Source organism: Drosophila arizonae, chromosome 2 (assembly GCF_054131065.1).
Source record: "Drosophila arizonae isolate 15081-1271.41 chromosome 2, UAZ_ARI_1.0, whole genome shotgun sequence".
In the NCBI taxonomy this organism is placed as follows: domain Eukaryota; kingdom Metazoa; phylum Arthropoda; class Insecta; order Diptera; family Drosophilidae; genus Drosophila; species Drosophila arizonae.
The window spans coordinates 18,469,724-18,496,717 of NC_142922.1; the positions used below are offsets into that span (position 1 = coordinate 18,469,724).

At 36.8% G+C, this 26,994-nt stretch overlaps 3 protein-coding genes across 7 annotated transcripts; 2 read left to right on the top strand and 1 right to left on the bottom strand.

Moving 5' to 3' along the window:
- Positions 1–490: 490 nt before the first annotated feature.
- On the top strand, positions 491–3,116 carry peg (pegasus). The gene is made up of 3 exons (XM_089461707.1): positions 491–1,543; positions 2,567–2,746; positions 2,817–3,116. Exons 1-3 carry the CDS (start codon positions 1,516–1,518, stop codon positions 2,849–2,851), a joined length of 243 nt encoding a protein of 80 aa, XP_089317833.1. The 5' UTR covers positions 491–1,515; the 3' UTR covers positions 2,852–3,116.
- A 2,315-nt stretch (positions 3,117–5,431) lies between these two features.
- Positions 5,432–26,750, top strand: LOC108608787 (uncharacterized). 5 transcript variants are annotated; one of them, XR_016271677.1, is made up of 4 exons: positions 5,432–5,922; positions 14,083–14,275; positions 23,294–23,519; positions 24,216–26,750. XR_016271677.1 is itself a non-coding variant. In XM_089476535.1 (4 exons), the coding sequence occupies exons 3-4, from the start codon at positions 14,215–14,217 to the stop codon at positions 23,437–23,439; spliced, it is 207 nt and encodes a 68-aa protein (XP_089332661.1). In that variant the 5' UTR covers positions 5,432–5,638; positions 5,742–5,922; positions 14,083–14,214; the 3' UTR covers positions 23,440–26,750. The 5 variants fall into 5 exon arrangements, 3 of the variants coding, with proteins under 3 accessions (XP_089332661.1, XP_017855830.1, XP_017855831.1); XR_016271678.1 differs by having other exon boundaries at positions 25,242–26,750; XM_089476535.1 differs by having other exon boundaries at positions 5,432–5,638; positions 5,742–5,922; positions 23,294–26,750.
- Positions 17,437–20,434, bottom strand: LOC108608786 (protein I'm not dead yet 2-like). Its single transcript, XM_018000338.2, has 13 exons — positions 20,283–20,434; positions 20,093–20,222; positions 19,914–20,030; positions 19,708–19,856; positions 19,528–19,642; positions 19,405–19,460; positions 19,209–19,334; positions 18,809–19,144; positions 18,565–18,659; positions 18,402–18,488; positions 18,146–18,339; positions 17,939–18,076; positions 17,437–17,876 (listed from the first exon to the last, which is right to left on the bottom strand). Exons 1-13 carry the CDS (start codon positions 20,288–20,290, stop codon positions 17,751–17,753), a joined length of 1,677 nt encoding a protein of 558 aa, XP_017855827.1. The 5' UTR covers positions 20,291–20,434; the 3' UTR covers positions 17,437–17,750.
- Positions 26,751–26,994: the final 244 nt, after the last annotated feature.

Consider the following 26,994-nt stretch of genomic DNA (forward strand, 5'->3'; position numbering starts at 1 on the left):
CCAGCGGACAGTATCAAGCGAAACGTGAACGTGAACCAATTAACGAAAAAGTTGAGCAAAAAATACCCAAAAACAAAAAAATCCGAACTCAAAATTTCAGATGTGACGACTGACTGCATGAAATACATAAATAATTCAAATAATTAAAAAAAAACACACACATACACACACACAAACAAAAGCCACCAAGGGGGCTGGGGAACGTGACGCGTGACCCGCCTACAGAGCTATCGATCAAGCGATCAACCAGCGATCGATCGTACCAGCCAAGCACACACACAAACATACACACACGCTAGCCCAAACATACACAGAATACGGTGGCACACACACACACACACACACACACACACAGTAAAGAAATAAAATAAAATAAAGGCAAAATGTACAAAGCAAACGGAAAGAAAACTGAAGACGACGACACGAGCGTAAATCAATTTTAGCATGGAAAAAAATTCTATAAAACTAACAGACACTGTGTGGTCGGACATCATTCGTGTGCGCTACGACGAGCCAGCCCAAAGCCAAAGCCAAAGCCAAGATAGCCAGCCAGATAGCCAGCGAGTCAGCCAGTCACACAGTCAGACTGTCAGTCAGCCAATCAGTTAGTCAGTCACTGATTTTGATTGATTATTGAACCCCAAACTCGAAACTGAAAATTCGAACGTGCCTTTTGGTTCTCAGTGCATGTGTGTGTACGTGTGATTGTGTGCGTGTGTGTGTGTGTGTGTGTGTGTGTACACACATAGTTATCTCTGTATCTAACAGCAGCAGCCGCAGCAGCCACAGCAGCCGCAACCGCATCCAGCTTCAGTCTCATCCGTCAGTCCAACGGCCAGAGTCAGTGTCAGAGCTAACTCGCTCTCCCTATCTCACTCTCTCTCCGCATCACGCTCGTTCGCTCGCTCTGTGAATCTATCTCGCTTGCCCACTGGCTGGAGGATATCTTTGCGCTTGGTTCAGTTTCAGTTCGCATTTGGACGCGGCCTCGCCGACGTGTGTAAACGGAATCAGTGCGTGCACATACTTCTAGCAACGACTGTGTCGCGTATTTAACAAACAACAAAACTCACATATAAAATTATATATAGTGGATATAGTAATATATACACGTGTCTGAAGTTCAGTGACAAGCTATATTCTTAGATAGTATATATAGCCCAGCATAAATACTTATAAAGTATACGGCATATATATACAAGCATATATAGTTATCGTGCAAAACAAAAATCTAGCGCCGCATAAATAATACTTCTATCTATATACACGCACGATTTTAACCCGCAAAGTTCACGCATCGCATCTCAATAAATATAAATATATAAAATTGTGCGACCGAGTTTTTAGTTGTTTGCTGGTGTGATAGATAATAGCGAACTCATCTTTAGAGGCACATCGTCAAATAAATATACACAAATAATAAAATAAATATTTCTAATATATATACATATAGATTTATATATATATATATATATTTATTATATATATAAATCAATCTACATAAATTACAACGGAATGAAGCTGTTTGCAGTATTCTTGGCATGTAAGTATTTATATCGTACCCATATATATTTGATTATTAGTTTTTTTTTTTTTTTTTTTTTTTTTTGAAAATTTATTTTTATAGCTTATTCAAATTTAATGGGCTTTACATATTGAATTATAAATTTCCAGGTATAATATCGCAAATCTGTTGCGAACATCTAACGAAATTCATTTAATGTTTCCCAGAATTTGTAATTTAATTTACTTTGCAGTTAACACTGCGTAACAAGAATATTTTTTGAGAGTTAAATTTTTAACTTTGCAAGAATATTTCAAATTTTTAAATTCTATCTCATGAAATAATTCAATTGAAAATTAAAATACATTTTTTTAAATAAATAAAATGAATTTTATATATACAAAAAATTTTGTATTTTTTTTACTTTTAAAATTTATTTTCATGTATTTATAATGCAATTTTTGTTGCTTGATATTATATATATATGATTCATATATTTATTTACAATACAATCACAGTGGTGATTTTTGCAATCAATTTAATACTTAAAATTTCCAAAGCAACAACAGAACTGACCTATTTACGCATTGATACTGAAATATGTGCAGGGAAATATATTTTACATTATTATTGAAATAGTCAATAGAAGGTAAAAATATAAATAATATAAATATGTCCATGTAACCTTCAAAATATATTTTATACATTTTTTTTATGTTATTTAACTTATCATTTTAATATTACCAATATATTGTTCGCTATTTGGCTTATTAGCTAATTCTTTGTAGTCAGAGCTGACTGTGCCAGGTAATAATTGAGTATTATTGTCGAACTTTCCGGCCGGCCAATGACATGCCAGACAGGCTGGCGTCTAGAATAAATGGGCGTACGATCGAATCGATGGATTGAGTTTTTTCTATTGATGATATCATATTGGGTGGATCTCATTGGCATGCAGAGCATGTTGCCAGGCAGCGATTGCTTCTTCTTATTCTTCTTTTGCTTGTTGTTGATTGTGTGTTCCGCTTAACTAACTATTATGGCTATTGTGTTTATTTATAGTGACGCTCTATGCGCTGACACTGGTGCAGTGCCTCAGCCTGCCCGATCCGAATGTGAAGTGCAACATGGAGTGCGATACGCAGGAGAATCAATTTATATGCGCGGCGGATGACAAAGGAGTCACCAAAACGTATCGCAATGTTTGTATTATGAAGACTGAGAATTGCCTCCAGAATGCAAGTGAGTTAGCATATTATATTGAGCAAATTTAGTTATTCTGTATTAAATGATATATGTATTTGCCTTTTAGACTTTCAGAAGATCAGCGACAAGGAATGTCCATAGATGCTAGAGCCAAGTCCCAGCTTTGACAGTGCGCAGATTTAGAACGATGACAAAATTCATCAAACTTTCAGTTCTTGCGTGGTATTTGTGTGTGATATTTTTAAGTTGTGCTGCAGCAGAATACAAAACACGCCCCTCTCTTTAAAGCCCCTTACCCTACCATATGCCCCATCCCAAGCTACAAATATGTAATACATATTAATGATAATATATTTTGTAATTATTAATTTTAAAATATTTAATAAAGTAATATACATACAGTAAACACTCATACAATCTGTCTTGAATAACAGTGAAATCGTGTACTCACATGTGTACAGTGTACACACAGCTTGTTACCCGGGGGAGGATTCGCTTACAACGACACTTTGTGATCTATTATAAATGATGACTTCATCTCATTTTTACCCCAACACATCTGCCTTTTATTTTTATTATACTCATTCACGAAAGTGAATCAGTATATTGGTTTTGTGCAATGTCCGTCTTGCTGTCCGTCCGTCTGTCCGTCTGTCCGTCTGTCCGTCCGTCCGTCTGTCCGTCTGTCCGTCTGTCCGTATGAACGCAATTTATTTCGGCGCTATTGAAGCTAGAGACTTGAAATTTGGAACACATACTCGTGTATATCTCCGATTTATAAAGTGTTAAAATTTTCCCGATCCGCCCACTAGGGGCGTGGCAAATCGGAAAATGCATTTTCCGATATACCAGAAATCATGTTTGTTGAAGAGCTAGAAAGCTGAAACTTGGTATGTAGGTCCGCGTTGACCACCCAAGATCACGAGCTATGGCGGATATATCTACGCCCATTGGGGGCGTGGCAAATCGGATAAAACTGTATCTCCTAAAGTTGTAAACCTAGAATGCTGAAATTTTGCACGTCAGCTAATGGTATGATTCTATAAAGTCTGAAGATAAATTATAGGTCTACGCCCGTTGGGGGCGTGGCAAATCGGACCTGAAGATATAGTGATTTTTTAAATTCTCCTATATTTTGGACACTATTGATGGCAGAGACCTCAAATTTTGTATATATACTCGGACTGATCACCCAAGACCAAAAAGTTTTGTCGGATATATGTCCGCCCACAGGGGGCGTGGCAAACCGCAAAAGTTTATATCTCCTAAAGTATAATAGCTAGAAGCTTCAAATTTGGATAGTTGAGTTACTGGTAGCCTCCTCTATCGATTTCCCAAAAATAATTTTTAGGCCTCTTTAGGGGCGTGGCATATCGAAAAATACCCTGTAATTTTCACATTTTTTTAGGGTAAGCATTCAAACTTTGCAGTTAGGGTAACGTTATCTCTTTCTAAAAACTGACCAAAAATGAGGTGTCTACGCCCAGTTGGGGCGTGGCAAATCGGAAAAACCTGTATATTCTACAGTATTAGAACGAAACTTAACTACTAAATTGTTGATGGGATGTGAATGAGTATTCCGCAGTCGGTAACGCCCGACTGCAACGTTCTTACTTGTTTTCTTCTAATCTCTGGCCAAACGGTTTTGAACTATAGCTCTGAATATTGAATTAAAACATCTGCCTTGTTTAGCAAATCATGTACTGATAATCCCCATCAACCCATACACGCGCACATCCAAACACTCACACAGACTCAGACAGACTCAATCTCGTTGCTACGCATCACGTGTTAAACAAGACTGAATGGATTCGACGTCAGAGTTTGTTCACTTGGCTCCAAAGTCAAAACAAATACGAACATTTTACGCCTAGTTAGCACATTAGTATTAGCTCAATTGGTTATTTATATAACAGTGAGTAGGCACTTCAAATTGTGTACTAAGAAATAATCTAGAATAATGTAAGAAGCAATAGAAATGCTTGTCTGTAAGTAAATAAGTGTGCGCAGTGTGACTTTGACATATTTTTGTCAATTTAAAATAGCCTAATATGCATTGAAAATAATAATATAAGCTTTATTACTGCTGAGTAACAGAGTTTTAAAAAAATATAAAATATAAATAAAGGTGAGTGAGTCAGACAAGGTAATTCCTTAATACATAATTTTCTTTTTAGGCTTTAAGGTATAATGTGAAAAATATTAATTAAAAGAATATCAAATGAGCATACATAAATGTTTAAAATTTTTTTTTTTTACTTTTTTTTTATAAATAAATTAAAAATAATTTGTAGAGCTATTTTTTAAATATTAAATTTCAAAGTAGTCGTTGTAGGTAAGATTTTTTTGCAGTGAACTTATATAGTATTAAAAAAAAAATATATAATAATTATATAATTTATTACTAACTTTAACAATTTCAACAATTATATAATACAAACATAATAACTAAAACGTCCATATTCCTACTTCAAGGTAAATTCGACTTGATACAGCAATTTGACTTTTTGAATAAGCTTATGCATGGATGGGGTAAGAATAGCATCCCCTAAAAGCTCGTCGCGTAGTAAAAGCTCCAAGCGCTGCGTGAGCGTGAGTTGTGGGCGTGTGCGTGTGTGTGTATGTGTGTGATGCTTTTGTCCATGGGGCGCGCGCAAACTTTTCGCATCTTGCACCGACAACTGTGAAGTTGTTTGGAAATTTTTTGGTCCATTCATCTGGCAGCCAGTGCTGGGCAATCAGTACAACAAATACCGTTAGATGGCACAGACGCCGCTGCGACGGTCGCGCATTGAACAGATCCTGACAACGAGCCAGACGACGTGGACGTGGAAGCCGCATCATTTGGCGCCACATTAAAGTGCTACGACCGAGGTCCTTGCGGCCCGTATCTCCCTCTCGCTGCGTGTGGCTTACTTGTGTGTGAGTGTGAGTGCATATGACTCTATTAGTGTGTATATTTATTTGACTGTGTGATTTCGCGCGCTTTTGTGTCGCCTGCTTTAACTGTTTATCTTGGCCACTGCCTTAGCCCTGGCTCAAACAAAGGCGGCAGCCAACACAAAAGGACCGTCCAGAATTCGAGTTGCGTGTTATTTGCGGGCATATTGATCAACTGCTAGCAATTAAATTCAATTGCTGCTTAAATTAGGCATTTTATGGCCGCCAGACAACAAAAGCTCACCACGATTTAAGCCAAATAGCGTCGCCGGGTAAGTGTTAGTGTGAACTCTGGATCAGTTAACAGCTACCAGCTGACCACCTCCATATGGATGGACCATATAAATCAATTACGGAGTCACCTAAAGCTTGCCAGCTGCCACAAGACTAACTGCCAGCTGCCAGCCCATATAAATGTTGGGTCTCCGTGCTAAACGCATCACCGAATTCAAAGTGCCTTTTACTTATTTTATCTCTTTTATCTTTTATCTCATTAAAGGGCTTTTATTGCGTGACAAAAGGTGTAAAGTGTATTGCGATAATTTTTTAGTGAACGTCGAGGGCGAAAATTTTAATGCGCTGCCAAAAATGTCACGCGCATTAATACATATATACCAGTCTATAATAATTCCTAGAAAATTATGTTGCGTTATGTTGCATAAGGATATATTTGCATTTGTGTATTGAAAATTTGCATGATATTAGTCTGGATTATTTATGTGCGGAAAACCAACAGGGAGATTTGAGATTTTTTTTTGTTATCAGTATAAATAGCTCAGTGTTCGATTCTGTTTCGTAAGTCTTGTGTACAGGGTATTTTGGCAACGAACAGTCTATCAATGTCATCAATTTTTACGTGTTCATTACACGCACATCAATCTCTCTCCAAATTCACTTCAGGGCTTTCTGGTTCAGTTTAAGGCGTCAGTCACCGAACTAAATAACGCTGAGTCTCCCTTTTTTATTATGTCTCTGTCCGATTCGATGCATAAAGTGAAACTTCTTTTATGCGCATTTTAACCCATTGGCCACGGCAAATTTCGCCCGGAGCATTTAACATATTTTATAAAGGCGAAAAGGGGGAGCTGCTTAAAGCATTAAACGTTACTTTTACGACGAACCATTTGCATATTATGAATAAGCCATTACGTTTCAATAAAATCTTTTGCTGTTTTTTTATGATTTATAGGGGAAGACTGAAAATGAAATTGTTTACCGGTTGTTAATGTATTTGATTTCGATAAATTATCATAATTTGATTTGCATGTATTTGACCTTGATTTAGTTGGATCATTTTTCTAGAATTCTTGTGACTGAGCTCAACATTTTGAACTTGATATTTTTCCTTGACTTTTCTTTTAATATTCCATATAAATTTTACTGCATTCTGCACGTACAATGTGCATTTGCGTTATATTTATACTTCTTAAGCATACGCTGCATTCCCTGTATAAAATTTCAGACATAAAGCTTTGCTCTTATAGAACTAGGTTTATAGTTATTTTAGTGCGGGACATTAGAGTAAGTAAATGAACGTGGGCTTAAAAGCACGTCGGGACTTACAATTATTTCTGGCATGAGCTCGAAAATCGGACACTAATCCTAAGCTCGACAATCCCCAGTGTATACAAGGGATTAGCATGCATTAAAATATGGGCATTTAATAGACGCAGAAAAGTGTTAACAGTGCTTATCAGAGCAGCGTTCGGCCTCAACTCAATTGGGCACAGTTTTAGGGCCAAGGTTGAAGGTGCGCTCTCTGGGCATTTTGCTAACTCACATTAATTATGTTTAAATATTTAGCCTGACAACTGGAAGATTTATTATGCCCATCGCACATACATATATGTTACAATGATTAATGGCCTACGAACTATATACGCATTCGGAATTGGCTTATGAAAGCCTCCGCTAATAGATATTTATGCAGTGTCCAACGTAAAAGCATAACTGTGGTTTATTTGGCTTACTAGTCAAATTGTATATTGTAGGCGGGAAATAAAATAAATCTAAATTTGCAATTTATAAAATACTTTTACGATAATTTTAATTTATAATTTACTAGAAAATGTACTCTTATCAGGAAAAATCAATTTGAAAATACATATTAGTAAGTAAAACTAAAACTATGCTCCTGAAAGTATGCTGTATCTTCAGAAAAATTAATTTTTTTTTTTTTTTTTTTTTTTTATATTTGGTTTATTAAGTGTAGAAACTGTACAATCACATATAGTACTTTAACAACACATATATATACATAAAATTAGAGCCAAACCTCACTCAATTTGTGAGGACTGAGAAAAAGAAAAATAATAATAATAATATTTATTGTATACCCATTGTTTTGGCAAAGCCTTGCCGTTTAAGTCGTCTTAGGGGTCTGGCAGGTGTTAGACCTCTTGCGAGTAGGCTTTGATGTCGTACAAGTCTGTCTGAGTATCTGCTTGTGTGTTTATTTATTTGTTCTTCGACAGTAGACAGCTTCAGGTCTCTATGCAGTGTTGAGCCGCGTATGTACCAGGGACAGTTTGATATCTGCCTTAACACTCTGTTCTGCAAAACCTGCACTCTTTTATAATTTGATTTTGCAGCGATCCCCCATATTTGCACTCCATAGAGCCATATTGGTAGGATGCAGTGCACATAGACAGCTCTTTTGCATCTCAGCGGTAAGGTGCTCTTTCTATTGTTGAGCCATCTTAATTGTTGCAGTCTGTGACGACATTTTTTCACCGTAGCTTTGAGGTGTGGACCAAAGGTAAGGCGCTTGTCCAGTGTGATGCCAAGATATTTCACCTGAGCAGGTTGCTGTAGGGTTACTCCCGACATCTGGATTGGGGGGGTATGCATTGCCAGCCTTTTTAGAGTGAAGCAAGGGTTCAATGTTTTTAGCGGGTTAACTTTGAGATTCCACCGCTTGCACCAATCAGCGAGAGTATCCAGATATCTCTGTAGTCCTGTACTTGCTTCAACCACGTTTTTTGAGTTATATATGATGGCAATATCATCAGCATATGTGGCAATGACAGCTTTCGAGGGAGCATCCATATGTTGAGAGGACGGGCTAGGTATATCAGAGGTGTACAAGGAGAACAGCAGCGGACCAAGAACACTGCCCTGCGGCACTCCTGCTCTCATAGGGTATGTGGACGAGAGTGTATCTTTTACCTTGACTTGGAACACACGGTCTTCTAGATAAGATCTTAGGAGGCCATAGTACGGAGCAGGTAGAAGGTTTTTTATTTTGTGCAGTAATCCATCGTGCCACACCTTATCAAACGCTTGCTGCATGTCTATAAAGACAGCGTTGGAGTATTCAGAGTCATCAAAAGCCTGCAAGATGTGTTTCACCAGTCTGTGGACTTGTTCCACTGTGCTGTGTCCCTCCCGAAATCCAAATTGGTGATCCGGCAGGATATTGGAAAAATTAATTAATGAAAAATTGATGAATGGATTATTATAATTTTTTATTGGCGAGCTTAAATCGTACACATAATTAGAAACTGTTAATATTATTCATTGAAAATTTGTTCGTCCGCTTAACCTTTCAAATATCTGCAAATACTAGCTATATGTTTATACATTCAGTTAAATGCAAAAGTTGTCCTTTAACATTTTGAAATGATTTATTATTAAAATATTTCAATCGATTTATAAACGCAGAGACTATTAACACTTAATGGCATTACAGATCGTATAAGCCTGCTATTATTTGTATTCATCTCTGTATACATATATAATTCTGTACGTGCGTGTGTATGTGTGAGCTATGCTGCAGGCGTATGCGCGAGTGACTTGACTTACAATTAGGGGCAATCGCAAGGAATCACGACGTCTGACGAAATTTGAGGAGTAAAACGTGCGTCTTTAAATTGATGCATTGTTAGCCTAGCATTTGCTTTTCATTTTATATTTTTCTTTCTTTTTTTTTTGTTTTTTTTTTTTTGTACGCTGGAAACGCCTTTACCGTAACCGGGCGCCAAGTTCCGAGCACCGAGTTCCGGGCCAAGCACGCAAATTCGACGGCAAATGGAAAACTTTGCGCCATAGAAATAATTTAGACAATGGGCCACTCGTGCGCAAATGCCATACCCAACCAAATGGTTGTGGCGGTACGGAAGAGCTCCTAGTGGATGGGATATGGTTATGGCCACACTCACACACATACGTACACTCTCACACTCACACACTGGGCAGACAATCAAAACAGAAATAGAGGCGACAAATTTAGTGCTGTTTTGCTTTTCTCTTCTGCTTCGCTTTTTTGTGCATTATTTGGGCGTTATATGAAGTATCTGAGTGGAAGAACAGCCACTGGACACTGATACAAAGCAGCTCCTCTATCTTCTACCCACACACACACACACACACGCCCACAGGTAGCCACTCATAAACAGCGTGTTCTCGTGTCCGATTGGAGTGCTGTTAGCTGTTGTTGAACGCATGCTGGTACTTGGCTTGAAGCACGCACACCTTAACCGCAACCAGGTAGGAGCCGAAAAACAAAACCGAGCGCGTTTCGCATGGCGAACAGTCGACCATGCCTCTGCTTAACTGGGCTCGGGGACGCCACTCCTTGCCAATATAAGTGGCGTAGATTGCACACACGCTGATGGGCATCATCATCATCATCGTGGCGCACGGCCACAAGCGTGGTTCCCACTCCGCCACAGCTGTCCATATTCCCACATCTGGTATTTTCGTTCACAGCATATGCTAAAAGTTCCGGCTCATATTTTCAACGGCCTTTGAAGTTGTGTTTTGCATATTCGGTAAACTTTAACTACTCCTTGCCCAGATATTTAAGCTGGGATAAGTTATCCCAATTGCTGCTCCATCAATATGTTATCAAAACTTTTTGTTAATATAAACAACTTTTGGTCCACTCCAAATTGTGATCAAACTATTGAAAATGATTTGGACAATATTTCATAGCAGCAGTTTGAAACTTTGTTTTTAGTTGAGAGTTTTTAGTCAAGGGTTGCACATGTTTGGAACTTTTATTGATAGTGAGAGCATGCAATATTTTATTTTTTTTATTTCGTTTTTATTTATTTATAGTCTTTTTTGGTAATAATATAATATTCAATGTAGCTTATAATTTTCAAAGATTTACTTTATTAAATTACGTTTATGATTTTTTTTTTTTATCAAATTAACGCCTAGCCTATCCTGCCTATCATCAAAGACCCTTTTTATACCCTGAACCCATTGAAAATGGGAAATCAGGGTATAATGGTTTTGTGAAAAAGTATGTAACGGGCAGAAGGAGGCGTGGCAGACCCCACAAAGTATATATATTCTTGATCAGCGTGACGAGCTGAGTCGATATAGCCCTGTCCGTCTGTCCGTCCGTCCGTCCGTCCGTATGAGTGCGTCGATCTCAGAAGTTATAAGAGCTAGAGAGCTGAAATTTGGCATGCATACTCGTGAGTACCATACGCAGTACGAGTTTGCTTTATTTTTTCGATAAATCGTCCGATAACTTTTTTATCGAGAATAATCGAAAAATGTATTTTGTTTTTTTAGCCTAATTTGAACAGTTTTAGACCTGGAATCTTCAAATTTGCGTTGTATATAAAGTTCATCGATACAAAGATTTTGTAATTTACAGATTTTGGATACCACGCCCCCTTCTCCCCCAATTTGTGAAAAACGCATTTCAAGTACTAGAGACTTGTGCTTTGGAATGTACACACATATTTACTATATGATTACACTCTGAAAGTTTCATTAAGATCATATGTTTACAAAAGAAATTATTCGACAAATAAATTCTCATAATATTGCCCACACTGCAGCGCAGCCCAAGCGCAGTCGCTGCTTACTGCGCAGTTAGCAGAGCACAGGCTTATGCGTGCGTGTGGATGCATGTGTATGTATGTGTGCATAAAAGAAGTGCAGAATGATTAGAATATCAGCTTGGAGGGTTCAGGGTATCTCCTAGTCGAGCAGTCTCGACTGGAGCTTTCTTACTTGTTAAGTTTAATCCTTTTTGTTAGTCACTGGGATGTATTTTATTAAATTTACTGCGCAGCTGCCCATAGTCCCTGCTCTTACTCTAAAATCTGCTCGTAGTTTGGAAAATCATTTTCTTGGTTCCTAACATGAATTCAATACACAAATTTTATTAAATTTGATTTATGATGGTATTTTCGGCTCGGATTTGTTGTTGCGGCTAAGTGTTTGACTGAAACCTCTAACTAGAGGTTAAGTTTTTACTAAAAACTGTGGGTGAATTCCGAGTTGGCAACTCAATCACAATTCTAACTAAAAACTTTTTTTTCCGGGTCAGAGCACTTTACATAAAACTATCAATGTTCATTTTGTTTTACAAATTAATGCCTGTCTTTTTTCATTTTGCAAACTTTAGCAACCAATATTTGTGTTAGTCTGGAAACTTTTGCCAGGTAGTTAAAAACAATAAATAAAATATTCGCCAAGGCAATCGAAAAGACATTTTTATTGCTTTTATAATATTGGTATCTGAGAAATGCCAAGCCAGCTGTCAAGTGCCCTGTACATAGCTCAAAGGGTGAACTTTTATCAGAATATGTTGTATGTGTATATATGTACGTCGCACATATATGTATATGTGGATGTAGATCAAAGTTGAACTGTGAGACTTGCCTTGTTGTGTCTGTAATGGAGTTTTATTAGAAACGTGCAAAATTTATAAATTAAAGCTGCATTTCCCTCCTTTTAGGTAGTGTGCTCGCCTAGCTGACTATATTTGTATTTAAGCTAAACTTTTTGAGTTTTGTGTGGAGGCGTGGCTGAGCACACGGCCAAGCGATAATTAATCGTTTTAAGCAGGAGCAATTAATGCTTATGGCAAAACTTTTGTTCATGATTAATAACGAAAACAAGCAAACTTTCAAATGAATAAGAGGATTAACCGATTACACTTTATTAAGGCTTGCCTGGCTAAGCTCAGCAGTTGATTGGCCTTGGAATATAAATAGCACAAGTTATTCAAGCAATATTAACTAGTCAATCAAACAATCATAAACAAATAAATATGCATTTATTTTCAGCTGAGAATAGTAGTCATATGAAACCGAAATGATATTTGTTTAAAGCTGAAATTGAAAATGAAAATGCATCCAAAAGGTCGAGTGAAGGAATAGCAACTAAGGCTATACCCTGTAAAAAGCTTATTTTTTATTATTTTTCTATTATTATATGACATATATGCTGAATACTTTTAGCAGTAACTGTGCTGTGGTAGTACCCCAGCTCTAGGCTATATGAAAGGGAAATTTATTTGTTTATTTCATGGAATGATAAATCTAATTATTTTCTAATGTATATTACCCATAGCAGTAGCAATTAGCAGCCATTACTCTTCCAATTTAAAGAGGACTTTCAAACAAACTTCTCTATTTGTCATTTTCATCTCGAAATAGGCAGTAAATTTAATTTACCAAGAAATGCGTGTACAGCACTATTCACAACACACACCACAAATTAGAGTCAGGCTGTTAAGTCGAAGGGTATTCGTACAGGTAATTCTTGAGTATATAGATAGTGGTTTTAGCAAATTGCCAGTCCCAGGTGAGGCGGAAGCTTGCGGCACGTATGGCAGCCACGTAGGCAGCATGCAATCGGAATGTGGTTCTATTACACATGCATGGCATGGCTCGTACTCATTAAACTTGCCACGGCTGGAGGCGAGCAAACAATGCGAGCTCAAATGGAGCAGAGCAAAGTGAATGTACAACATATACCATATGCAGCTCGCAAAACCTAGCCAAAATGCAATTCGTAAATTGCTTCGTACGCTGGGCCGCAATCGACTAAGGACTTGAGGTGAAGCCACAGCACCACTCACGCTCACACTCTGTCCAACACACACACACACACACACCCCTACACATTTAGCAGGAGCCAAAGCTACTTCCACTAATTACACAAATTGAACGCAATTTATTTGTTGGTGAGCGTTTGCTCCGGCTTCTATCTTCGTTTTCCTGATGCTGCCTCCGCGGGTCTTGGCACCTGCTGCGGCTGCTGTTGCTGCTGCCCGCCGAAAGTGCGAGCAATTTTGTTAATATTAAATAGGTACATGCACAATTATATGCATAATTACACAACAAGGTCGTCAGCAGTGGGCCACTATGTGTGTGTGAGTTGGTTTAAGTGAGTGTGAGTGAGAGTGAGAGTGAAAGTGCGGTGCTTTCATAATTAAAACGCGGCTGACGCGACTCACGCGTCGTATACGTAACGTGACTTTTGCAAATTTCCTTCTGCCCCGTGTATTTTATGATTTGATGTGTTGTAATTGAACTCACACACAGTGACTTACAAACAGCCACTTACACTTACACACACACATACAAACACATACGCTGGCAAACACACTCCAGCCGCTTTGTATGCGCCTGTTACATGATATAAATTGCAATGTGGTTTGCTTTTCTACTTGACAGCTCATAAACATCAACATAAGCGGATCACAAGCTAAGCCAATTCAAGGACTTCTGCTTGGGTCACAGCCAGCTTGACCGGAAGTTGCATTATAAGCACACGTCAAACGGAACAAAGCAACAACAAGCAACAAGATGGCGGGCGGCGGCAGGACAGCCGGCAAATACGGATATTCAGACAACAATTATTACAGTAGTAAGTAGCCTACGCATATACGGACACGAGCACATATACGGACACACACATATACACACACACAGATTGAAAGATATACATATGTATGTATGTATGTATGCAATCGCACAGAATCTTTGACAACTTCATTAACTTGCCACTGTCCATATGGCACAGTGGTGCAAACTGTTTATTAATTATAATACATATGTAATGAACATCGTACATATATACATATAATGTTGGTTACATTAATAAACTTGCTTTATATGTATATGTGTATGATATATTTTCATTTTATTGTACTACGACTTAAATTTCATTTGTTCCATTGTTATTTTTATAAGCAAAGACCTTTCTTAACTAAGTACAAATTGCTTTTATAGTTTATGTTTATATTTATTTTTTCTTTGTTCTATGCTTCTGAGTAATTTTTTGATGTCAAGGGCCCTCAGCATCAATTATAATCAGAATAATCTGGCATTCTCACATTATTTCTTTGATTTTTATGTTATTTACGCTCCTTGCTCCTTGGGGTTCTCCACGTTGAATTCCACAGTATTGCCGCGTAAAGCGTTTGAATGGAGGCTTACGCATGGGGCTATTGTCCTATTCATTGGGGGCATCAAGAACAACATTTGGCGGCTTTGGTGGATCAGCCAGCGGCGTCGACTTGACGTCTAAGTTCTCATCCTGCCGGTTGCTTTTGCTGTTGCTCTTGTTGTTGTTGTAGCTGATGAACTGCCGCCGCGTGGCATCCTACACAGTAATCACTGTACGATAGCGAGCTTTTGTGTATTCCTCTTTCCTTTTTTTATACCCTGAACCCATTGAAAATGGGAAATCAGGGTATAATGGTTTTGTTGAAATGTATGTAACAGGCAGAAGGAGGCGTGGCAGACCCCACAAAGTATATATATTCTTGATCAGGGCGACGAGCTGAGTCGATTTAGCCCTGTCCGTCTGTCTGTCTGTCCGTCTGTCCGTCTGTCCGTCTGTCCGTCCGTCCGTCTGTCCGTCTGTCCGTCTGTCCGTCTGTCCGTATGTTTGAACGCGTCGATTTCCGAAGATATAAGAGCTAGAGACTTGAATTTTTTTTTAAAATGACCGTATATACAGCGCGGACGTCGAGTTTGCTTTTAAAATTCGATAAATCATCCCGTTATGTTTTTATCGAGTAAAAACATTCAAGTTCAAATCAGGTGCCTCTATAGCTAATTGTGAATGATTTTTCTTTTTTCAAATTTCTCAAATATTCAATATAATATGTAGATCATATGCTGAAAGTTTCATTAAATTCCGTTCAGTCAAAAATTAATAAAAAATAATCAAATATTTGGCCAATTAACAAACGCACGTGCAGCAGCTACAACAAAAACATTCGTTGAATCACATCAGCTGTTAGTTTCGTTTAGTTTTGGTAGATGGCGCTGCAGCAGTGAATCTATTTGAGTTTTGCCAGCGCCACCAGCAGGAGTGGGGTGGCCTAGTGTGTTAGGTGCATGACGCTCGATCAAGAAGTCGCGGTTGGAATCCCGATCGGTGCAACACTGATGTTTTTTTTTTTTAATTGTTTCAAAATATTTTTATATTTTCATAAATACGTTTTCTATTTAATTTATATTTTTAAATACACCGAAATTGAAATTTTAACTATACTTTATGTGCGTTTTTAATAGTTTGGTTATTCTAGCAGATTCTTAGAATCACATCAGCAGTTAGTTTCATTTAGTTTTGGTAGATGGCGCTGCAGCAGTAAATCTATTTGAGTTTTGCCAGCGCCACTAGCAGGAGTGAGGTGGCCTAGTGTGTTAGCAGCATGACGCTCGACCGAGGAGTCGCGGTTCGAATCCCGGTCGATGCAACTGATGTTAATTTTTTTTTAATTATTTCAAAATATTTTTATATTTTATTAAATGAGTTTGGTATTTTATTTATATTTTTAAATACATCGAAATTGAAATTTCAGCCATACTAAATGAGCATTTTTATTTGTTGGGTTCAGGGTAGTATCTAGTCGAGCACTCTCGACTAGAGTTTTCTTACTTGTTTTTATTACATTTTATTTTTATTTTTGGCAACTTCCACAGACGTGTTTTTATTACATTTGTATTTTGTTGCGTTTCGTATCCTTGTAAACAAGTGTTTGTGTGTGGAATACATATATATATTTTATACGTATGTATATGTATATATATACATATATTTAGTGTGAGTTTGGGGTTTATGTACATTTTATGCTACCTTGTGCACTGAATATCATTTACTTTTGCTCTCAAATACAAATTCGATTGCCGACTAGGCCGAGCCTTGCATGAAGAGCACGCAAACCCCAGGGATCAAATATTACATAGGCATTGTCTATGAATGAACGTATAGAAGCCATGCCAGCATACGACTTTTTGCTGTGTTTGCATAAAGTTTTGTTTTCTCAGGTCCTAGCAACGCCCAACCACGTCCTCGTCCACTCACCATCTTAAGTAGGTTTATGCCCTTATGAACGCCTCCAGACCGCCCGCTGGCAACACTTACGTACGTGTGTGTGTGTCTGTGTGATGCAAGAGCTTGGCTGCTGCTTTTGTGCTCTTATATAAAAGTTTATCATAGTTTTTGATTGCCACAAATTGTGCGTGAATTATGTATTGTGATCCAGCTAAATGCAATAAATATGTATGTATATATTATACTGTTAGAATGTGCCGAAAATCCACATACAAAGACCACCTGTCACAGCAATGTATGGGTGTAGGTGTGAGTGTGAGTGTGGGTGCTGAGGGAAGAACGACCATGTTAAAGCGAGTTTCATGCCCGCAGTGTTGGTAAACAGCATAAAATGGGCATAAAAGAACTTTCGGGATTTGTCTACATAATTGAAAATAAATATCAATTTTATTGGAATTGGCGTGCTAATGGTGTATGCTGTATATACTTCATTATTATTGCTATTGTTTAGTCAACAAATTGCCTTGAGTGAATTCATTTTATTTATCTACAAATTGAATTCGATTGCTCGCTCGTCAAGTGGATTTCAAACGAATTACATTCTTAAAAATTTATCAACACGTATTTTTTATGAATATTTCATAAAGCGCCATAATGAGTAAAATTATTTGAAGTGCTTTTGGCAATGCTGGCTGAATTTTTAATAGGTTCAAATGGATTAATGGAAATATTTAGTTAAATTCGCTTAAATTTAAAGTATTTTATTTTTGTATCCTAACGCTCACAGCTCACAGCCTAGATAACAATTGTTGTAAATATTTTCCTATTTCTTATATAAGTGCGAATTTATATGTTTAAACAAATAATAATAGAAAGTATTAAATGTTTTATACAATATATACATATCTAAATGAATTGCCCAGAATTCTTACAAGAGTACAATAGCTACCATCTAACACAGAGCAATTTAAAATATCTGTCTACGATCCATTGCAGAAAGCTTCGTAGATTTGGAATATCTGTCATGGGCGAAAGTAATATTATTTCTCTAATATTATTTCTCTAAGTATTGTTTAGCCGGAAAATGTTTAATAGTCGGATAGACAACGTGGGCCCAGGATATGCTATTGAGGAAGATTATAAGGAATGCCCATATGGTTGGAAAAATTCCAGCAACTGCCTGAAGAAGCAAATAGCTCATAATTAGCTCGGTTAAGAGAAATCAATCTTATGTATGCTTACCAAATATTTGGTCTTAATGTAGCCATAGCCACAAATAATGGCATTTGGGGGCGTGCTGACCGGCAGATGATAGGACATGCTGATGGCCAGTGCGGCTGGTAAGGTTAGCATCAACGGATGGACCTTGACCGTAACGGCCTGCAGGATTGACAATTAGGCCGGCAACTGGAACTCAGTCTCCAAGTGACTTGGGTTAGCTGTACTTACCATCTCGCTGAATATGGGTATGAGTATGTTGCAAATGGCCACATTCGCACTGAAGCAAGTGCAGAAGAGGCTAACCACGATAATAAAAGCTATAATTACAGCTGTTGGCATTACGGTGATGAAGGACAAGGAGTCGCCCAGCATTTTGGCCATTCCACTGACCTTACTGCCCTCAGCAAGCGCAAAGCCGCCCCCTAAATCAAAAGCACACTAATAATACTTCACATAAATATGAAAGAGTTAGATACGATGCTACCAAGCAAAAAACACAGGCCCCAAGGTGTATTATGGTGAAGGAAGATCCAGGACAAGCAGGCGTCCATGCTGCGCCCAGGGAAAGGAGCTGTTGTTAGTGAATACATTCATTGTCAGTTAGTTCAAATAGTCGATTCCAAATTTAGAAGCCTCTGCTAACTTACGTCCTTTACAGCAGTACCTGAAGAAGGTGTACTGAGTGGGCAGGGCGAACATCACAATAACCGTCAGAAGCACCGGCGATGCGCCACCTATCTGCCTAGATTGGATAAATTAATTGATTGTTAGATGTGGATGAAAATAATATCTTTAAACCGTTTGCAAATGTATTCTTTAGACTGTCTGCATCGCATGTTGTCAATCGACAACAAAAATAGTATATTATGAATTTCAGCATTGTAAACTTACTTAGTATTCAGCACATCCGCCCAGCCCTTCATGAAGCCTGGTCTTTGAAAGAACAGCAACAGAATCATGAATACGAAGACGACGCCTACTTGTATTTCATGGCAAGTCCAACGACCCAATGCAGAGTAACGCTCCTGGAGCACCAACTTTGTGGCAGCCTTACTTATTGAGCCACGTTTTACTTGCTTAGCCACATCACTCTTCGGTCGCCACAGACCCATGTGAGTTATTTGCAGCGTTAAAAACACAAGAAGTACATTTAGAATTGAGACAAACGGCATAGAATACATTATGAATTTTGGAAAGTCGACTTTTTCCTTGAGATTCGGAAAACGACTGTGGAAAAATGATTCACTTAAGAAACATAAGCCGGATCAATTGCAATTGCAATATTGCTTACGTTTCATATAGACCCTTAAAGGTCAGATTTGTGCCGGTGCCAATTAGCGTGCCAGTACCTCCAATGGTGGAGGAATATGCGACACCGAAATAGAATGCCATCGATACCTTTGACAGATGCGGCGGACTAATCAAGAGAATTAAGATGTAAGCAATGCTGCGCTATTCATATGAATCTAAATATGTAAATTACTCACTCGCCCTCTTCCATCCTCTCCTCCTCTTGTGTCATATACACTTGAAATGCGTTTTGCTACATCAAACATGAAATATGAGTAGAGTGATCAGATGGCTATGGGATTACGTGATTTGTGGCTTACAGCATCCATTTCAATGAGAATAGCCTTAACAATGGGACACATCATGGCCGTAGCAGCAGAGTTGGATATCCAAAATGATATAAAACATGAGACCATGCTAAGTCCGAAGTGTAAACTGTGTAAAAGGAATACAAGGAATATCTATACTACTTCCCGCTCTGAATCGATAACAATTCTTACCGCCGAGGACTGCAGCCCACCACGAGGATAGTGCCCAACGCAATGCGCTGATGGAGATTGCTATATTCAACGCCTAGTGCTACAAAGAGGCCGCCCAGAAACATGATTAAAGTATCAGTAAAAAACAATTGGCATACAGCATTTGAATCCTAGGAAGAGCAATTATATCGTTTCCATTGAGCATTAACGAATTGGTTGGCACTCACCAATATGCCGAATAGTGGCAAAAATACTACCGGAAGCATTGCTGTCAAATACAGGGGGATACATTCAGTTACCCAGAAGATTGCCATATTCACTACCAGATACAAGCACCTGAACGCCTTTATAATAATGTTGGATGAAAATGAAAGTCTTGGGGTTGATCACGATGGGATCTACTTACTGGAGCGTTTTTTTTATAGGCAAAAACAAGGATGGGCAGCGTGATCAATGGCACGATAACGGTCACCTTGCCCCTCCAATGGAATTTGCAACATGATTTAACACTCTGACTGGCGGAAATTTTATTTTCGCTGCATGTGAAGCAAATGCAGTTTAAATAATTGCAAACATTTCATTGTACTCATACTTACTCAGCCATTACAATTTTTTTTTTTGCTATTTTTAATATTTTCTTTCCAAAACTGATTTCACTAATAGTTGATTAAAAGAATGACTAAAACACAGCTTGATTTTAATGAAGCTAACGACAAAGCCAACTTTAAGTTAAGCCAACGAACACAACAAACCAATCAGCAAGCTGACCCACGTAATGTTATACCATCCCATATGCTAATTAGGGCCAACCAATCGAACCCCGCGAGCTGATGTCACTTGCAGCGCCGCTTTGATGTTAAATAATTGACAATTTCCTTTCACACTCCCAACTCAAAATGAACAAAAGGTAAATTGAAATTAAAGCTCAGAACACGCATTAAAGCGAAAGTCGAGATATTTGTTGGGCTGTGGGTTTCTATGGAATGTTGGAGTGGCAGCAAAGTAATCCAGGTTGAGTCTCCATCTGCACAGCATGGGGATCTGTATGCATACATATATACATACATGTATATACATTTTTATGTGTGTCTGCTTGCTGGCATAAAGCTTCAATCAGAAAAAATCACGCTGAGTATTTCTGCAAATTCCTTAATGCTGGGCATAAAATCCCCCCAGAGACTCCTTCTGTTCCATCTGTTCTTTCCCACCAAAAAATAAATATATTGTTCTGACAGATATCAGAATCATTCATAATAATTATAATAATAATAATACTAATTCAAATAACTTTATTGGCAGAAAACAACGAGTGAAACTTAATACGAATTTGGAGCCGACTCGTTGCCTCAGTCTCCTTCCTCACTTTTCTCGTTCACTCGCCAATCTCAATAATTTATGCTTTGCTCGCTTGGGGTATTTGTATGCCAGTTCTCATTTAGTTTTCAATTTTGTTCTTTTTTCGGGGTTTGCTTACGACACTTGGTATTTCCATTTCTTTTTATTTTGTCTATTTCACAGCTTTACAATTTGACAGCTAAAACTTTTTATTTTTTTTCGCTGGACATTCTGGGAATTTTTTCATATATCCTTGTTGGTAGGCATTTGCGTGTTAGTTGGGCGAACTTTTTAGAATGCTTTTACATGTTTTTTTTTTTTTTTTTTTTTTTTAACCATGTCAGAAATTGGCTTTAATATATTCCATAAACTAAAAACGTGAACAAACCTCTCGATTTAGTTATAAATACATACATATATATTAATATGTGCTCCTCTCTTTACGTTTCACCTGAGCATATTCATTTTAATTTGAAATTCATATTTGTTTTAATTATGTTTTCAGTTGACTTGTCTTTGCAAGAAACCATGGGCAACATTTTAAGTCAAACTTTCCGTAATTTCTGAATTGTAATTTAGACAAGACTTTTCCAGACGTTCATTATGCATTCATTTATGCTATATATTTTTAGCTATAGCTGTACCTATATCTATGGCTGCAGTTTGCAACAGTCTACCCTCACTTATTATTCTTTGTATTTATATACAATATAATTAATTCATAGTCTAAGCAGAACAGCTGCATACCACAGAGCGAGAGAAAGCATTGCCTACATCTAGGGGCTGTAGGAAAAATTCCTTGAACTTATTTAAAGGACACTGGGCCATTAGGCATGCCACTTGACTTCTATTTATTAGGCCATATAGTCATCAGATCGTTAAAAGCCGACTTGAGTTCAACTAACTGAAGTAATTTAAGGCACCTAATTAACAGATCCAACGCGACGCAACGGTTGCTTGGCCAACAACAATCAAGATTTTAATTTGCCCCAATATTCAGTTGCAAGTGGGTAAAGAGGGACACGAGGCGATGACGGTTCAAGCTTCATCGATTATGTGTTAAATTACGCAGAGAGCAAACATCTTGGTTAAATGGAGCGCACAAAAAAGGCCGCCATTTGCCAAATAGACGATGCCATAGAAAATATCGACGCATATATGTTTATATTGCATGATGTTTATTTAGCTAATAACATTGAATATAAGTTAAGCGAATTCCATCAACAGTTGCCTGAACTTTTGCTTGAATATTTCAATAGAAAAAATATTCAGTTTGTGAAACGTTTTTAAGCTGGAAAGCTATAAAATTAAATTTAAAAGAAAATTTCGCTCATTTTATACACATAAAATTTTTCCATAAAATTAAATTCAAACAAATTTCTTGTTTATTTTACATTACATTACAAACATTCGGTTTTTTTTTTTTTTTTTTTTTTTTTTTTTTTTTTTTTATTGCAGCTTTTGTCTTAAACTCAATAGCGCATTTAAAAAAAGTTTGTTTTATTAACATGAAATTTTTTTCTATAAAATTAAATTAATTCGATTTAATTGTTTCAAGTAAATAACATATGTATGTTGTAAAAACGATAACAAAACATTTATATATCATTATTTTTAATTTTTTTATTTTTAATAAATAATAATATATGAAATGTGGAATATCTTTTAACAAATAATATTTCAGAGATAAACTCATTTAATCGATTATGACAATTTGTTGACAGAACAATAATTCCATTAATAATTTATGATAATATGTTATATATTATTCATGAGTTGTTTTTATTTTTTTCGGATGTTTCTGCTGTTGATAGAGACATTAATAATCCATGCACAAATCGTAAAACTTTGATAAATCTCCTGCAATAAAAGCAAAATTGCGAATCCAAATTTAATTTAATATTTTATGTCCTTGCATTTTTTTTTATTTATCTGTGTTATTTATCTGAAATGTGGGTACCTACATTTATGCTTGGCCATTATTTATAAGAATGCATTTGTCAGGATATGCGAAAATACATACATATATACATATATATTTCTTTTTTTTTTGTTTGATGTAGCTGATGTTGAATATGCATGAGACCTAACAAGCCGAAATGTTTATTGACATAAAAGCCCTAAAGCTCTCCTGCTCCGCGAAACACACAGCTAGCAAAAACAACGAGTATAATAACAACAACAACACTAACAGCAGATGTTGACCAATTTGTCAAAGCCATCACGAAATGTTAATCCCTCTATCTTCTTTTCTTATCTTGAATCTATGCAGGTCACTCGTACAAGAGCATCAACGACGAAATCATACTGGTCAGCATTATAATGGGCATTACGATAATCGTTCTGATCACGATTGCCCTGTGCTACATTGCGTATGAGAAATGCCACAAGAAGCGTGAATATTTTATCAACGCCTAACGGGTGCACATCGCAAAACAAACAAAAAACATATAAAACCAAAGCTAAAAATGAAACAAGAGGAAACGACACACAAAGGGGTAAATGGCAAGGTCAAATGTCAACAGGACAGCCGTGGCAGGAACTGCTGTTACTGCTGTTACTGCTGCAACTGCAACAATGTTGACGCTCACGCTTAAGTTGGTAAACGCGTACGACAGAGCCGAAGGCGAAGGCGAGCAGCCGGCAGAATTAAAGAACACAAACTCACACACACACACATTTCCGCACACTCACGTACTGTTAAGATTAGTGTATACATGTCTATTGGGTGTAGCATTTGGGATATTCATTCGATTTTCTTCGATTTCAAGTGCTCCCAAATTTGGGTAAAATATAGTATATAGCTTGCAATATACACAGTGGTTGAAAAATTTTATAATAATGTTTAATACGAAAACTATAAATGTTCATTTAATTATTTACAATAAATTCTTTTTTAATTAAAAAAACATTTTTTTTTAATTTTATTCCTTTTTTGATTTGATAAACTTTAAATTATTTTAAAATATTAGTATATGTTTATTATTTTCTTAAAAAGTTTAATTTATATTTCATAAAATAAATGAATATTGCAAGCTATAAATGTTTATAAAAGCCTAAAACATCCACTTTTATCAAATTTTCGAATCTATCAAATATGTTTCGATATATACAAATGAAGACCAAGTTCTTTTTCTTACCTGACTCTCTCTCTCTCTCTCTCTCTCTCTCTCTCTCTCTCTCTTTCTAAATAGTTTTGTAAAGTGAAGGTCCAAAATCGTAGATTTCAGTTCAGGTTTCCATTTGCTGCATAGTAGAAATAAAATTAGAATTAGCGATGCAAATTAATTCGTTGCAAAATATGCACATATTAAAATATACTTATAGTTATATACTGTAAAATACTAAATTGAGCTTTATGTACAATTATATACCTATAAACATATATCTACACTACACAACCAATTCGTGCAACATAAAATGGTAGCAATCGATAGAGTTTGAAGTGCATCTACTTTTTATTTTAATTAAACGCAGCGCGATTCGGTTTAATTTAAAGTCGTATTAAAATGGAAATGCAGCAATCCTTTTATTTTATTATTTTATTATTTTTTTGTGAAGGTAACACCCTCTCTCGATATATGTATAGCTGATGCAGATGCCAATTTCAGCTATTGACTGCGGGGGAGCAGTTACCCAGTCAAAGGAAAACAGACAAACAGACAAGCAGACAGACAGTCAGACAGACGAACAGACAGACAGAAGGACAGAGAAAAAGCCAAAAAAAAAAGGAAAGTAAAAATGAACTGAGTGAAGTGAGTTTTCTTATTTTCTCGTTTTTCCTTGCCCTTTTTCGGTGGCTCGAGGCTATAATAATAAAAACAGTAACGGAAACTGGATGCAATGCACACGAACAAAGCGCCAGGAAACAATGAAAAGAAGCGTCGCATAACAATTGTCTGAAAATAAAACGGGAACCGAAATTAGGAGTAGAGACGATGGGATGCTAACGCGGATAGCTTCAATGGCCAAATCAACTTGAAATTAAATTAGTGGGAATGGTGCACATAAAAGGTTGTTTTTTGACCACAATGAACATCAACTGAGGTTCCGACCTATTGAATATAAATGTCGGCTCTAACAGCTAACGCCAAAACACCTACACGCTGTCCAACTTTCCCACCCACACGCACACACAGATAGAAACACTCTCGCTGCCATGTAGGGACTAAATGTTAATCAGCTTAGCTGGCATGCATGCAATGTATCTTTATTTTTAGGCCCGATAAACAGGTTTGTGTACCTAAGAGCACGAAACACAAAGAAGAAGCTGTTACCAGGAAAAAAGCATAACAAAGTCTCATACAAACGCGCCAGGCAACGGGCGTTATCCTGTCGCATGCCCTTAAAAATTAAACACCTGATTAATGGCAACGTTTGCTTAACCAAATAATATCGAGCCTAACAAATTGCCGTAACCTAATGGGAACACATCAATTCTTTCTCCTAGCCATTGACGTAGTCCATTAGGACATACCAAAATTTGGCCACATGTGTGTACTTACGAGCAGGTAAATTTCAAATGGAGATAAAAAATTTTATAGACAAATTAAATCATGAATGACTCCCTGTTTCCATAATTTCATTCTTTCTGTTTTATATCCTTTGTCGAAGATAAGCTGTTGATACTTAAATTTCCGCGCGTAAAAGTAGGCAGCCGAAATTATGGTTTGCCCGACGATATTGGATAAAATTCAAATTCATTTCCTCCAAGAAACCATTTAAGCTTACAGTTTGATAGTGGAGCATTAAAAGGCAACAAATTCGAAATGCGACTCTTAATCAACAAAAGCATCATAAACTTGGACAGAGGGGCACTTAAATAATGCGACCTAAATAAGTAGAGCATAACACAAATTGTAGCGCCCTTTAATGTGGTGTAAAAGTCAACGCAAAGAACTTCACTAATTACCCGCTAAAGAAGAAAATCCAGCATAAAGCTTATATACACACACATGCAACTACTTAAGCAACAACAATTTTATGTTAGTCATAAGAAGCGGAAGCAGATTGGTTGAGCACGCGAAAGCAGAAATAATAGGATATAGCGTGTCAGGATATGTCGTGTCAGGGGAATGCATTCATAATAATTTTATCCGAATGAAATTTTAGTAAAGCTGCGTCCAAAACGAATGACTTGTGCAATTTGAAATGGACCACGCACAAGCACCTAGTCACACACGGATAGATCCATACTTGCACATATATATACACACACAAACACATATGGTGTTGCAGCTCTATAAACGTTCTTAGACACAAGTAGTAAACTTTACGTCCAATTTGATAGCTTTTTTAGTGCTGTTGTCACACTAATTGCCACCAAAATATAAAAGTATTAAAATTACCGAATTACTTTACTGTCGTTGAAATACGTGTGTTTTCTATGCATTTAATCTATTGAACAAAAATCTATATACCTACATACATAATATAATATATACCCGAATTAATGTGACCATTACTAATATATTTATATATTTATTGTACGAGTAGTTTAATTAGAATGCAGCGCACTCTTTTTTCATGAAAAGAGGGACCAAACCATACAACAAACACTGAAAAAACGTGTACTTTATTTTGAAAAGTGAGATCTATAAATGTTAAAAACAACTACTCTTAAATGTTATATACTTATATATATGAATTGTAGCGAATTTGTTAAATTTAAATGATATATGCGATATTATAATGTACAACACAATAAAGATCTGTTTATGCATGGTTAATGTTACTGTGACTTTTATTCATGGCCATAAACAACTTAAATTGAAAGTGGCGCGCAACTGTGTTGAACAACGAATTATTATGGTCTTCTTAAGAGCATGATATCGATAGACTTATAGCATTCAATTAGAGTGCAGAATGAATCCAATAAGTGCTGCTAGAATTGGATATTAGCTTTTGTCCCATTAAATTTATAGGTAAATTGGTAAGCATCTTATTATTAATACGGTAACTAACCGTTTGAGA